The sequence below is a fragment of the Lactuca sativa genome, chromosome 1 (assembly GCF_002870075.4).
Source record: "Lactuca sativa cultivar Salinas chromosome 1, Lsat_Salinas_v11, whole genome shotgun sequence".
Taxonomy (NCBI): domain Eukaryota; kingdom Viridiplantae; phylum Streptophyta; class Magnoliopsida; order Asterales; family Asteraceae; genus Lactuca; species Lactuca sativa.
The window spans coordinates 6,817,680-6,833,956 of record NC_056623.2 but is presented as its reverse complement, the minus strand read 5'-3'; the positions used below and the strand labels follow the sequence as shown (position 1 = coordinate 6,833,956).

Below are 16,277 nucleotides of genomic sequence, written 5' to 3'. Positions count from 1 at the left end.
TATATATATATATATATATAGGGTTAGGTTATTTTGTTTTCACTATCTATTGTGTGCATGTATGACTGATTCTGGACCAATCATTTTAGTTATTTTAAGAAAGTAATTAATGCATATTACATGTTGAAGATATAATAGATATTAATTACATCTTCAGCATTTAATATGCATTAATTACTTTCTTAAAATAACTAAAATGATTGGTCCAGAATCAATCATACAGGCACACAATAGATAGTGAAAACATTTGAACCTAACTCTCTCTCTCTCTCTCTCTCTCTCTATATATATATATATATATATATATATATATATATATATATATATAGAACCCTCCAAACTATATAGTTTTGATCAATTATATCTAAACTAATCATGATATCTCGTTTACTGTTCTTCTTTAAGCATGTGACTTGCTAAACCTATCGAATTTATGTTTTTTTTCTTCATTGTATCTTAAGAACTTACAGCATTAAAAGTCATGACCATTTACTCAACCTTACTAAATTTTAAATAAAAACAAATACAATAAAAGATAAAAGAAGAATATCCAATAACTCAATCAAGGTTTTCACAAATCATTGGATATAGTTTTTCAATTGAAGGAAAAAACATTTGAGTTATATTCGTTAAAAATATATTTGTTTTTACTTTCCCTATAAACTTCAATGACTTTTTTTTGCAATAAAAAGATATATAATTTATCTTTTTTCCTTCCATAATTTAACTCAATTCAATGGTAATATATTAAAACAAAATTAAGAGAAAATAAAATTTGTTTTGTTTTATTTAAAACTATGTCGTTTAAAAGGTTCTATACCAAAGTTTAGGTACATAAAAGCCACATATTCACTTTTCTCATATATATATATATATATATATATAGACACACACACACACCATACTTCATATAATTTATTTCACATATCCATTATCCATTCTGCTATTAAATTCACACAAAATACTATCATTTCTACTATTAAAATGAATCCAAACAACTATCCCACCAATCTTACACCAAGACCCGGCTGAAATAAATCGTTTGATAGTTGTTCAAGAACACCGATTGCATATGTTTTTTCTTTGGATCAATCGGTTTACCGCAAACGACTTGATGTCTTATAATTTCCCCCGACCCTAACACTTTCACTACCAACAAATACCATAACAATATTACTTCATGCAACCCCTTAGCCAAACCTTAATCCAAAAAATTCTCCTCTCCTAATATGTTTAGGGAAGCCAACTCCAACACCGAAAGTTAAATTTTTTCGGGAGACCCAATCCAAATTTTATTTAATTATCGTTTTTAACTATGTAATATTTTAATTAAATTAATGAAATTTACTTTTTATTATTTTAAATATGTATTTTAGATGTTTATATAATTATAAAATTACATTTTAACATATTAATTAAAAAAAGGAAAAAAAAAATGAAAGGTGGTGTGACACGACCATTTCCTATCGGTTAAGACCGATCTAGGCGGGCTAATATTGTGCCTTATGAGGGTGATGTGTCACTGCACTGAACATGACATTGACAGGGGTGTTTGGCTGCGGTAAGGTACCGCTCGAGAGGATATTGCTGCACTTTATTTTTCTCTGTGTTAACTATTATTAAATTTTATATATATTAAAAAATTACAAAAAATATCAAAATTTATGGTATTTAATCCCTTATAAATAAAGTATAACATTGATATATATTTTTTATTCATATTTAAATATTAAAAAAATGAGGGTGTGAGGTAATGAGAGATGACAATTCCTATCGGTTTTGTGGGGTGAGGGGAGGGTGAGGGAAAATCATATGACACTTATTTGACGGACCAAAAATATGATAACGTATTTATAACACCCGCCGGTGACAGACCTAAAATATAAGTGGGTGAGGGAAGGACAGAGAGAAAATGATGTTGGGCTTATAAAGCATGACAAAAATATTGTGATATGAGCCATCACCCACCTAGTCGGATGTCGAGGTATCAAAACTTCGATGCACATATGTCACATCAACTTATTTTAATGCTCAACCCATAAACAAATTACCAAATTCCAAAGTAAAACATTTTTTTCAAAATACGTCATTACGAATACTAATATGTATACAGGGCCGGTCCAGACGGTGGGCAACCCGGGTGACCGCCCAGGGCCCACGACTCCAGGAGGCTAAAAATTTATAGGCTATGTATATATAAAAAAAATTATTACCTAAATGATTTTTAGGGCCTAAAGTTGGTTGAAACTCAATTTAGCTCAAAATATAAACAATTTAGTTTGTATTTTATTTCTAATTGAAAACGTCTATATTGAAGGGTAATGATATTTTTCTGAATCTTTATTATATTTGTATTTGAGGGACCTTTTTTTTTTTCTTTTCGCCCGGGCCCCATATATGTTTGGACCGGCCCTGTATGTATATAAATATTTACCTAACATAAATAACAAAAATACATTATCCATCGGTGTTGGAAATTAATAAGAAAATCAGATTGAAAAGTTAGCTAAAGAATCAAGGGTAGCCATAATGGAATCGATAGCATTGTGGGAGTTACTTGTTGCAGCAAATGGTAAATGCTTGGACGCTTCAGTTCTATCAAAATAGAGTCCACCGGAAACAAGGTTTTGTTTAGGCTGCGAAGCTAACCAAATAACCGTGTCTGCACCTTCCTCACTCGTTCTTAGCTTCCCTTGCATCCTGAAATTTTTACTCGTAACTCATTATAACTATATATAGTCAGTCTTATTAATTATAGGGTGATTTGACTCTATAAACAGTTAGTGTTGACTTTTTTTTAGCAAAAAATTAAAGACGTACGATTTAGAAAAGGCAGGCAAACTATTGGTGACTCCAGGCGTTTCGGCCCATCCAGGGTGCATCGCATAGAAACCGATCCCTTTGTTGCCATATTTTTCAGCCCATTTTTCTGTCAATGCTACCTAATATATATATACACAACACATTCAATTCTTCATGTATTAGTTTCTTTTTGGCTTAATGGAGAAACAATTCCTTCATAAAGTCAGGGGAAGAAATGATGATACCTGTACCCGTTTGTTGCGAGCATACTGTTCTACTCCATTAAATTCACCATCCTTAAACTGCAATATCACAATAAAAAAAATAAGAGTGCACATCATTTCTCATTTATTGCTCTCTAATGCAAGGGTATTTACGTCTTTTGATAGCCTAATGATTTATCTTAACCTGTAAGTCAGTGGTCAAGGGACTCGTATACATTCCACCTGAGGATACTGTAATGACACGTGCATCACCTTCACATTTTTCAAGCAAAGGAACCAATAGCTCTGTCATGCCATAAGTCCCTAGTACGTTCACAGCAAAATTCATTTCAAATCTGTTTTTTTTTTTTTAAACAAACGGAAAAAAATAAAACAACGTTGTCAATTGAAGGGATATAATGAGAGAAATAAAAGAGAAATGTAAAAAAGAATGATACCCTTCTGATGTTGTTACTCGTGTGTTCTCAAGCACCCCAGCATTGTTGACCTAAGAAAAACAAGTTAGGTGCTGTTTCTTTTTTACTTAATGGGGACACGACTTAATTATTTATTCAGACAAAACTGACTTAATTGAAAAAAAAAAAAAAAAACAGAGCCTACAAGTATGTTGAACGGATGTAGGAGTGGTTACCAGAACATGAACAGGAACATCCTTTTCCTTAAATCTGGAAGCAAAAGACTTGACATCATTGATAGAAGAAAGATCACAGATCTACAAGACCAAAAATGACCAAACTACCCTTCATTAACATTTTGTTATTTCTTTCTTTCATGGTTTTATAAAAATAACAGAACATATATACCTCTAAGTGAACATTTTGGTTGCCTGTGGTAGAATGAATTTTAGAGAGAGCAGCTTCTCCCCTTTCCCTATTTCGACACACCATATACACATTTGCTCCTCTGGTATTAACAATAATAACAATACAATCTGAGAATAGTTATTGTGCAAAATAGTTGTCAGTGTAGAAAAGTCAACTTCTGATTACGAAGAATCAAACCTGATAATTTCTAAATTAAAAATGATATTAGTTTTTTGTGGCCAAAATGTTCCTATTCTTATATTCATCAAACAGTTTTGAAGTTTACTATTTGACCCTCAAAAGTCAAAAAGGTTTGACTTTCTTGTGTCATCTCATCAAACATTTTGGTTTTATACCACAATATTAAACCGCTTACAACATAGTTTAAAAAATCAACCAAGACAACAATATTAAACAATATGAAAAATATATTAGTTAAAAATAGTATCTCTGCAAATGTGTAGGGATGATTGTTGTATTTTATTGAATCAAGAATTTAAGATAAAGCACCTGGATGCAAGACCCTCAGCAGTGGCATAACCGATTCCAGAGTTAGCTCCTGTTACTACGCAATTCTTTCCATCTATTCGAGTTGCCATATCTTCTGGTTTGAAATTCTTTGAGTGTTCCCTAAAATTGAAACAATCCCATATGTGATGATGTCATAAATACTAGTTTTGAAACACTAAAATCCTGCACGATGTATTATAAATCATGATGAAGGAAAAAAAAAGTTATAAACTCTAGCTTTCAAATGCTAAAATCCTAGCAATCGAAGCAAAACCCTAGATCAAGATACAAACCCATCATTAATCCTAGTAAATAACACCAAATCTTGCTAACCGAAAGACAGATAACCACTAAACACTTAGAATCCTGAAAACTAAAACAAAACCTATGATCAAGATATATATCATATCTAAACAGCAGGAGATTATGAACATAAATCATGTTGTTGAAAACTGAGCATTCATTGCTGTTCGCATCCATATTACTATTCTAATAAAAAAGCACAGTTCCATCAAATTTCCTGATCCTCCATATAAATTTACTAAATAATAAGGATTTCGGTACAAACTATGGAAATCAAGTAAATTGAGGGAAAAGCAAAACCGTATTTCATAATATATGAAATGATATGAGTATTCGTTACTCACAAGAATCCAGATTTTGTGAAATTGAGGTACCCATAAATGCCGAAAGCAGTTGATCGCCATGTCTGCATCAGTGAAATGTACAACAAGAAGGAAAACTAAACCTTCAAACAATTTTGTCGACAACGTATACAAAATTTGATGGAAAAATGTCAATAAATGAGAAATCGTGGGGTTTAAAGTTGACCTTGAGGATGAACATTGCAAGTAATCCAAGTGAGATACGAACATGAAGGCGCAGCGTAAATGTTGGTGGTGTTGATTGCATTTAACTTTGATACTGTCTTCAAGATTCTTGATGTTCTACAGAACCGCTGAAATTTCGATATGTGAAGAACTTTGAGTACTTGAATTTCTCTATGACCACGTACACCTTGATCTTACCATACATTTTCTAATTTAGAATTTCGAGTTTCTACCCATATTTTATTGATTGTTTATTAAAAGACATATCATTAAACTTATCGTGTTTGTTTTAAAAGATCACACACCTTTTCTCAATTATTTTTTTTTTTTTTTTTTTTTTTTTTTTTTTTTTGCATTAAGGAAATAAACTCTTATTTTTCTGTTTTAAAACATCATTACGTGTCCTGATACCGAGGAAGCCTATAAAATGTATGTCTTAAACACTATTGATCATCCAGAATTATCCTTCAAATCAACCCTTCGTTCCGATTACAAATCATACACCCAAATTGTGAGTCTCAAACAGAACACATCACTACAAATGTAGCTTCAATTTGCAAGACCCATCAAACGGGCAAACTCATATGATTTACGAAGCCTTCATGGAATTGAGAAAATATGTCTTCGTTCCGACACCATGTCCATCGCATCGACTGTGAAACTTCATTAATTCAAAAATTCTATTTGATATTAGGTTCAGATATCGATTTCAAAATCAATTTCAATTTCACTGAATCATTAAATTCATCTAGTTTATCTTCATTGATTTTTGAACTGTTCTTCATCTCAAATCAATTAAAACCTTCGATTGCAACCATGAAATCCGTTTCTAATTACGATCTATTCACAAATAGATTCATCTAAAATCTTCAATTTTCATGTCTCATACGAATAGATTTTAATATGAAATAGGTCCTCCTTAGGCTTAACAAGATTAAAACAAAAAACTTTGAAGTGTACACAATCTGTTCGATGAAATGCCAGACTCATAAAAACGGGTATTTTTACCAACATCATTGCCTCCAAGAACTGATGGGATGATTACAAATTGCCTGGTGGTGGGATTGGATACATCACAAATTAGATATACATATCGTAATAAAAGAAGTCAGGAGAGATTGATGATTTTTTATATAGGACGGTGAAACGCGGGTCACTCAAAAGGGAACGACAATGTTTGGATATAGATTTGAATTGCAAAGCAGAGGCAACAAGAAGTCGGAGAAGGATTTCGATTAAAAACATCATCGTTTGAATCTATTAAAGCTACTGACCGGTTGTTCTTGGTGTTCTGGGTTTTTTTGATTTTGGATATGGTGTTCACCATTTTTTGAGTGGCGTTGAAGAAGATATGTATTTAAAGGGTAATGGTTCGGATTGATTGAAAGATTGGGGTATAAGAAACCGAAATGAGGCTACAATGAGATTAAAACCTGCTATGGTCGGTTAAGTGACTTTTTTAACAGGTTAAACGAGAGTTCATTCCCTTAATGTACAAAAAAAAATTGGGTGACCTTTTAAAACAAACACGATAAATTCGATGAGATAATATGACATTTGCCCTTTATAGAACTAGAACTAAAAGCACCTTATTTTTATGCGAACAAAATGGAATATATGAAAAACTTAATTCATGTTGTTTTTATGAATATAAGATTGTAATTGCATTTATATTAGAGAAAATTGTAAATTTAGCCTAAAATACTAATTACTTTTTGGAAAATAGTCAACAAAAACCAAAGTTGCATTTTTAACCACTAAAATCACGGATTAAGCTCATATAAGAACGTATAAGTGGTTTTTTCTGTATAAATACCTCATTTCCCCTTGTACGTTCGCAGATGGATTAAGTCCTGATTTACTCTCCTTTTCAACTGCGATTTCGTGTTATTTTTGTATTTTTGTATTTTTTTATTTTGACTACGAAATTGATAGAGTTTGACTACAAAACAACCTTATTATATATAAACTTTTGCAAAAAATTATCAATTTAGTTGTTATTTCTTTGGAAAATTAGTTTAAAACCTCTCTAAAAAAATGAATGAATATTTGGTTTGCATTGTAACCGGTGGGAGGTGAAAAGTTATTGAAACAAATCTTGAATACGTATGTCCGTAGGGAGGTATTTATGAATTCGCTTTGATATTTTCTGAGTATATTAGTTATAGTGAGTTTTTATCTTTGGCGAGAAAGAAACCCAGTTTGTTAGAAAAATATAATATTAGTCTTTGTTTCCATCATCCTGAATTGAATCAGTATATAGTCATAGTTGAAGACATGGATGTTAGAATGTTGATCAATGTAATCAAATTGAGTGGAGGAAGGGTTGTGAAAGTGTCACACCCCCGAACCAAACGACGGAAACGTCCGAGGGCTCACGTGACTAAAGTTGAATATCATCATAATGAATATACATAAAACATAACATAAACATCACCATGCATCAATATATTACAACTAACATTGTTCACATCAAGTACATTGTCTAAATATTACATTTCCATAACATAAATTGTTTGATAGTTTTCAAAACATAACATCCTAACACACTTGGTAATGTTCTTCAACTTATCTGTTACCTGAGAATACAAGTTATTTTGAAAACGTCAACATATGGAATGTTGGTGAGTTCATAAGCAGGGTTGATATGAAAATGTTTTGTGCAATTTATAAAACCTAGAAAATCTGATATTTTCTGAAACGACCATTGTTTATAGAAAAGTGTGAAGATCCATAGGTTTATGCATGAATGATTTCAAAGCGTGTATAAATGAGAAGTTTTTGCATTATAGTTATTGAAAATACAAGTGAATAGTGTTGATTTCCCCCGAAAAACCTGATGTTTTCCGATAAAATAGTTTGATTGTTTCGAATTATTATACCGCCACAACGAATGATTATGAATTCCCTTGATTACTTAGATAGTATTGGATTTATTATGTGAGTCGTTATAACCATGCATGATAATGACTAGTTCGTCTGTCTTGGCATTCTGTTGAACGTCGGAATTGATCTTAAGATTTTGTCACCCTAGATTGGCCGAGTCTAACTGTAGCGAACAACTGAGGTGTGAGGGAGTCACCCCCGTATAGATCTATACACAAACTCTCGCTCTCCCTCCATGAGACTTTGATTATAACTACAGACTACGACCGACACTTAAAGGTGTCGCCCATTATTACTCAGTTAATCCAAACGAATTTGTTTACTCTTGATTAACGACCTGATTTTGTTTACTTGAATAGAATGTAAGCCTAACAGACGAGGAGAAGAAGATTACGAGGTCCTATTAATCACGTATGTTATTTAAGGCTGTTGAGTATACGAAGGATGCGTTGGCACATTTCGCATATGATTTATTTGGACCTTTCTAGCAATGCTAATGGGCCACTAAGGCCCAATAACACGTAAAAGCCATTGAGGGTCCCTTAAGCATGTAATTGGGTCGCAGGAGGCCCAATAGACATGTATTATTATTGTTAGGCTCAAAAGTCATGTTAATGGGTCACAAAGGCCCAATAAGCATGATTAGAATCTTTCAAGCTCAACAATTTGAATATTTACTTATTTTAGGTATAGTATAATTGTCGGAAGTTTGATTGAACAATTGTTAAATCGCGAAGGCACGAAGCTTGTTGATTGTTTTTATAACGATCTTAAAATATATGTATATTTTTCATTGTAAATTCATAAGTCATAATTTGGTATTTTTGGCCCAATATTTTAAAAATAAAATAATTGACTCAAAAATATTGGTTTGACCTATTCAGCCCTTCTTTAATAAAAATTGACAATCTTAGTCCCTTTTTATAAATAAAAATGACATTTTAGGCCCTTAAACTATTTTCTTGGCATTTTTGGCCCATAGACTTATTTAAATAATGTTTTTAACCCAAAATTTTCTTTTTGACAGTTTCAGCCCCTTTAGGAAAGGATTTTCATTTAAAGTCCAAACTTTTCACAACTTTTACAATTTTTACCTAAAATCCAAAAACTTTGCATTTTTGATCCTTTTTGGCAAAAAGAGTCCTTTTAACCCCTGAAATAGATTTATATACCTTTTTACCCACTGTTTTGAGAAATTTACCATTTCAGTCCCTTAAAGCCCATTTTTTTGCAAATTTGGGCCTATGGGTCGAAGAGCCCAAAATTTGGCCCAATAGGCTACAATTTACATTTCTAGTCCTTTGAAGAACATAATATTCATAAAAACTTCTATTTTAACTGTTTTGACCATTTGGGTCCTTATAAAACCATGAATGACAACTTTTAACCCAATTTTTGTTTATTTGACAAATATATATATATATATATATATATATATATATATCGGTCGACATTGGTGCCTTCGACCCATTCAAACAAGAGGAAAACTCACCTCGCATGCTAAAGCTTACTGCAAGAATCCCTCGCTGCTGCCCTGACGACTTTCCAGGCTAACAATTACCAAAAAAAATGTAACATCCCGACTTCCAGGTATAAATTTAAATGTTTAATATATTCATTTAAATATGGCAACTCAATGAGTTGGAGGCCTCAACTCGTCAAGTAGAGACTAAGATTTACCGCAAATGTTCCCAATCGGGGACCCCGCCGTCTTGCGGCTTAATGAATCGGCCACCACATTGGTCTTCCCTGGGTGGTATAGGATCTCATAATCATAATCCTTCAGCACATCCAACCATCTTCTCTGTCACTATCACCGCTATTTTTGGTACCGCTATTTTGGACCGCTATTTAGTACCGATATTTTACCAACTACCGATAACCGTTATCCCACCGCTATTGACTGCATATATATATATATATATATATATATATATATATATATATATATATATATATATATATATATATATATATATATCGGTCGACATTGGGGCCTTCTACCCATTCAAACAAGAGGAAAACTCACCTCGCATGCTGAAGCTTACTGCAAGAATCCCTCGCTGCTGCCCTGACGACTTTCCAGGCTAACATTTACCAAAAAAATTGTAACATCCCGACTTCCAGGTATAAATTTAAATGTTTAATATATTCATTTAAATATGGCAACTCGACGAGTTGGAGGCCTCAACTCGTCGAGTAGAGACTAAGATTTACCGCAAATGTTCCCAATCGGGGACCCCGCCGTCTTGCGGCTTAATGAATCGGCCACCACATTGGCCTTCCCTGGGTGGTATAGGATCTCACAATCATAATCCTTCAGCACATCCAACCATCTTCTCTGTCACATGTTGAGGTTCTGCTGATCCATCAAATACTTTAGACTCTTGTGATCGGTATAAATAGCGAACCGCACCCCATACAGATAGTGCCTCCAAATCTTGAGGCCAAACACCACCACCCCCAGCTCCAGGTCATGTGCGGGGTAATTCGCCTCGTGAGGCTTCAGTTGCCACGAGGCGTAAGCAATCACATGACCCTTCTGCATCAATACCGCACCTAGCCCTGAAATCGACGCGTCACAGTACACCACTAAATCATCCAACCCCTCAAGTAGTACTAGAATCAGAGCCTCGCATAACCTCTGTCTTAGGGTCTCAAAAGCCATCTGCTGATCCGCACCCCACCGAAAAGTTACATTCTTCTTGGTCAAGCGGGTCAATGGCACAAAAATCTTGGATAAATCTTCGGTAATAGCCCACTAAACCCAAGAAGCTACGAATCTCTAATGCGTTTCTTGGCACTTCCCACCGCATCACAGCCTCCACCTTGGCTGGATCGATCGAAATACCCTCCTGATTAATGATATGCCCTAAAAACTATACTTCCCGCAACCAGAAATCACATTTGGAGAACTTTGCGTGAAGCTTCTGCGCCCTCATGGTCTCCAGTACCTCCCTCAAATGTTGCTCATGCTGCTCCCTGGTCTTAGAATAGACCAGGATATCATCAATAAAAATGATCACCGAACGATCCAACATCGGTCTGCACACCCTGTTCATGAGATTCATGAACACTGTTGGGGAATTGGTGAGCCCAAAGGGTATCACCACAAACTCATAATGCCCATACCGAGTCCTAAAAGGCGTCTTCGGTATATCCTCATCTCGAATTCTCATCTGATGGTATCCCGACCGAAGATCAATTTTGGAAAACCAAGACGCACCCTGCAGCTGATCAAACAAATCATCGATCCTTGGCAACAGATAACGGTTCTTCACCCTCAGTTTGTTCAGCTCCCTATAATTGATGCACATCCTGTGCGATCCATCCTTCTTTTTCACGAAAAGGATCGGTGCTCCCCACGATGAACTGCTCGGACGTATGAACCCCCGGTCTAGCAGCTCCTGAAGCTGCATAAATAACTCCTGCATCTCAGGTGGTGTCAATCGATATGGTGCCTTTGCTTTCGGAGCGGCATCATGCACCAAGTCGATACGAAACTCCACCTGCCTCTCCGGAGGCACTCCTGGTAACTCTTCGGGGAAAACATCCCGAAAGTCCTGCATAATAGGCACGCTGCCCACATCTGTAGTGGTCTCCACCCTCGTATCTGAGATATAAGCCAGAAATCCCATACATCCTTTCTGTAGAAACCTCCTAGCCCTTGCAGTCGAATAGAGAGTCGGCCCCTTCAAGGCTCTCACAATGGATAACCAGTTCTCCCCCACTTAGGGTTCAAACCCTAACCAGCTGGCACTCGCAATCAATTATGGCCCCATTGCCCCCCAACCGGTCCATCCCTAAGATCACCTTTAGCCCCCGCAGCAGCAGCGAGATCAGATCCACGTGAAACCTCTCACCCAACACATTTAGGACGTAATCCTGATACACCATCGCAACACTCATAGTGCGGTCATCTGCAATTTCTACCTCGAGCGTGGAATACAAAGTTCCCGATGCGTCCCGGAACTTCTAGCTAAGCGCAAGTGACAAGAACGATCGGGTAGCACCCGAATCAAACAAGACATCAGCAGACATACCATTGACCAGGAAGGTCCCTATACAAGCAAAAAGTACACATATGTCATACAAATAATAAGAACAAAGAATAATAGATACGTACCAGCCACAACATCCAAAGCTGCTCGAGCCTCCTCGGTAGTCAGCTAAAATGCACGGCTCTTCACCGCTGGAGCTTCCGCCTTGACAGGGCGGCCATCGGTAATCCTCGTCGTGGCGGGTGTGGGCGCTGCCGCTACTCCTCCCCCTGCTGGCAACCTTGGATAATCGGCCCGCTTATGGCCGGTCTGGTTACAGTGAAAACAAATCAAGCCCTTCTTGGGGCAACCCCTGCTCAAGTTGCCATGTTGGCCACATGTATAGCATCCTGAGCCTGTTACTCGTCAAGCTCCACTATGCGGCTTACCTCACTTGGCGCACCGGCCCCGACCCTGCTGGCCTCTACTAGCTAAATCTGAGGTCTTAGGCTTTCTAACCTGACCCACTGCTGTCTGTGCTTGCTCGGGCTTCCGCTTGGTGCGGAAGTCTAACTCCATCTCCCGCTCACGAGCCTTCTCCACCATCTCGTTCAGGGTCTTACACCCTGTGAAGCTCACAAAATTCATGATATCATCCCTCAGCATGGAATGATACCTCGTCCTCCTCATGTCCTCATCGGTAGCATACTGCGGAATCAACAAAGCTCGTTCCCGAAACTTGGTGGTGATCTCCACCACAATCTCGATAGTCTGCCGAAGGTCATGAAACTCCCTCACGAGTCGTTGCACCTCAATGGCTGGTGCAAACTCCAAATCGAATTGCCAAACAAACTAGGCCCAGGTCATCTCAGCCACATTGTCTGCTCCCACCTGACTCGTAACCTCGCCCCACCAATCTCAGGCCATGTCCCTTAGCATACAAGAAGCAAATCCCACCTTTGCAGCATCCGGGCAAGAACTCGTGCGTTGGGCATTCTCAATATCCGCCACTGCCGGCTAATAATGGGGTCCCTAGCCCTGAAAAACTCTGGCGCCCTACACACCTTGAACTCCCGGAATGAGGGAGTTCGGGCCCCATCCTGACCCGAAGTAATCTCAGCCTTGAATTCCCTGAGTCTCTCTTCCATGATCTCCATCATGCCCTCCTTGACTGTCCCAAAAATGACTGGGGTAGCATCAAGGATGCCCCTGGTAACCTCGGCTGCAATAAGCTCACGCAACCTCTCATCAAACCCGTCGGCAATGTCGCCTGACCCTGCCCCATATCCAGATCCAGATCCAGATCCCGATCCTGATCCCCCTGCTCCAAATCATGTCACCACCATGCTGAACTGAAAAGGCATAAATCGTAACGATCAGGATTTCCATATAAGGGACCTTCCCACGCCAGTCCTCCTTGAAGTCGTCAGATCTAACATTGGTTCAGGTACAGGTCATGTGCTTTCAGTAGTACGGGCACAATACTACCTTCCACACCTTCCTGTACCTTTCCCCAATGCTATACCTGATACCTCCAATTCGTTCCGTTACTGACCCATATTCCACAACTACCGCATACATCAATCTCAGGCTGTCCTAAGATTTACTCTACTCATACCAATGAATGCAATCATGACAGATTGGAATCTACCCTAGGACCACAACCATAAAAGGAACAGGAAATAAGGCCAAATCAATCATTCTGAGGCTATAAGCTCCTAACCGTATACAATTTTAAAGACATACACATAGAAAATTTCCATACGATCATCAAACTCAAATACCAATATATCATGGCGAACACATTGGGAAACTACTTACTCGGCTTGGCTGATCACATGCATTGCACTCTCATGCTTTCATTTATTTCAAAATCCTTTTATGTTATTATATATATATATATATATATATATATATATATATATATATATATATATATATATATATATAGGCTTAGGTTATTTTGTTTTTACTAAGTATTGTGTGCCAGAATGCACAGATCTGGACCAATGGATGAAATTAATCAATGGACATGATTTGAGAGTGTATGATATTACAATGGGGTAACATGTAGCATATAATCACACAATTTTAAGCAAAAGGGTATTTTGGACAATTAACTACATTTATAAAAGGAAATTTTCGGATTTTTAGGGATGATTAATTATCGTAATTTAAAAAAATCTGAATTTTTTAATTAATCCAATTTCAAATTTTTACCGATTTTATTTTGTCAGAATATTTTTTGTTAGAATGATGTTCTTTCAGAATTTTATTCTAATAGAATATTATTTTGTTAGAATGATGCTCTTTCAGAATTTTATTCTAATAGAATATTATTGAAGAATAACAAAATTTTTGAATCGGATGTTGAAAAATAACAAACATTCTAATATATTCTTATACATCCAAACTTAAATACAAATTCATACATATTCTTATAGACTAAAATATTTATACATTTTAATATAATTATACATATTCTAAAAGAATATCAAGGTCTTCAACGCTTTCTTCCAGCCATTCCTATCACAAATACAACAAAAACTAAAAATTGTTAAAAACATGTTACTTGCAATTAACTATCACTTAATATATTCTGGTAGAATACATAGAATATGACAGAATACATATAATACATTCTGGCAGAATATATCGATTTTATTCCGGTAGAATACATTTTGATAGAATATATAGAATACATTCAAAACTATTGTATTTACTGCTAGTAATTCTGACAGAATGCATACCACAAGGTTAAATTCTTTAAATTCTCTTTCAGACATTTCAACAAACACTTGTTAGACATTATCATCAAACAAGCCAAAAACCATATTTGATTTACTTGCAATAGTTTACCTATAAACATAATTTCTAGCAACATGATTTAGAATGCATACCACAAGGTTGAAAGAGTAAATTAATTTGTGTTGATGAAAAATAAAAAGGCACAAACAAACTAGAATTGTATTCCATAACCGAAAGAAAAAAAAAATATATGGCAGACCCATTAAAGCATAGAAACATATATGAAATCAGGGATGACAACAGTCTAAACCCAAGAATCCCAAATGATAATAATATATCAAAAAGGTACATCAAAAGGGCTGTACATTGGCACATAAAATTCAACAAATAAAAAACTAGATAACAGCCAATACTTCATATAATTAAATATGGAACATGCGAGAGATAAATAAGCATAAATTGAAAACTTCTTTTTATGCCACAATTATGATGAAGGAATGATACCAATATTTTATTTGTCGACAATTCTAAGAAAACACAAAATTGATTTATAATCTTGATTTCATGCGTTTCACATTAGCAAATATAATGAAATCAAAAATTGAGTATAAAACACATACCAGGCTACGATTTGAAATGAAACTCCTTCTCTATTATCCGAAAGCTGTGGTGTTAGTGTAAGACGACAATGGCGGACCTATTCCGACAATGAATAATAGTGTCCGACAGTAGAGAATGGGGAGGAAGAGGCGGCAATGGTGATATGACGTAGGTGATGATGAAGAACGTGATGAGGGAGGTCAACGACTAATAGGGTTTTTAAACTGATTTCTCTAATTTTTAAGGGATATTAAATGTTTTAAATCTTTACCATAATTAATTCTAGTCAAGATTACTATCATACCCTTACTTATTTAATAAATTAATAAATTAATTGCTAATTTGTGATTAGTGCATTTAGGCACACAATATTTGCTAAAAACATTTGAACCTATCTCTCTCTCTCTCTCTCTCTCTATATATATATATATATATATATATATATATATATATATATATATATATATATATATTGAAAACAACTATACCATTTCCTCAGTTTGAGTCGTGACACACCCAAGAGTGTGCCGGAATCCCTCACACCAAGGCTCTGATACCAACTTGTAATGACCCAAATTTTCAAAAGAAAATTTTCATTTTTAATTAGTCAAACATATTTCCAATAACCATGAAATCCCAAAATAGATTGTTTTCAAATCCACATTCATTACAACTTTATTCAAAAACATCAGAGTGTCCCATAAAATATCGGTGAGAGAGTGCACGCCGTGCCATCAAGCCTTGCCCTTGCCCTTGGGCTCAGATGTACCTGAAACAAATCCACAAACTGTAAGCTAATGCTTAGTGAGTTCCCCAGAGCATACACCACATACAATCCACATAACACATATCGTATTAGCTAATAAGTTATCTTTACCACATAACATTAGCTAA

At 35.6% G+C, this 16,277-nt stretch overlaps 1 protein-coding gene across 1 annotated transcript; it reads right to left on the bottom strand.

The window, feature by feature from the left end:
* Positions 1 to 2,419: 2,419 nt before the first annotated feature.
* On the bottom strand, positions 2,420 to 5,375 carry LOC111875972 (uncharacterized). Its single transcript, XM_023872490.3, has 10 exons — positions 5,171 to 5,375; positions 4,987 to 5,048; positions 4,340 to 4,459; positions 3,830 to 3,929; positions 3,658 to 3,738; positions 3,464 to 3,513; positions 3,211 to 3,361; positions 3,048 to 3,104; positions 2,821 to 2,942; positions 2,420 to 2,700 (listed from the first exon to the last, which is right to left on the bottom strand). The coding sequence occupies exons 1-10, from the start codon at positions 5,249 to 5,251 to the stop codon at positions 2,490 to 2,492; spliced, it is 1,035 nt and encodes a 344-aa protein (XP_023728258.1). The 5' UTR covers positions 5,252 to 5,375; the 3' UTR covers positions 2,420 to 2,489.
* Positions 5,376 to 16,277: the final 10,902 nt, after the last annotated feature.

What these genes read in the sequence shown, in the direction of transcription:
- LOC111875972 (XM_023872490.3), bottom strand. Translation starts at nt 5,251, where the DNA reads ATGCAATCAACACCACCAACATTTACGCTGCGCCTTCATGTTCGTATC. An exon ending in ATGTTCCTGTTCATGTTCTG is followed by an intron (nt 3,514 to 3,657) that starts GTAACCACTCCT and finishes TGTTTTTCTTAG; the next exon opens with GTCAACAATGCTGGGGTGCT. An exon ending in CGAGTAACAACATCAGAAGG is followed by an intron (nt 3,362 to 3,463) that starts GTATCATTCTTT and finishes AAAAAAAAACAG; the next exon opens with ATTTGAAATGAATTTTGCTG.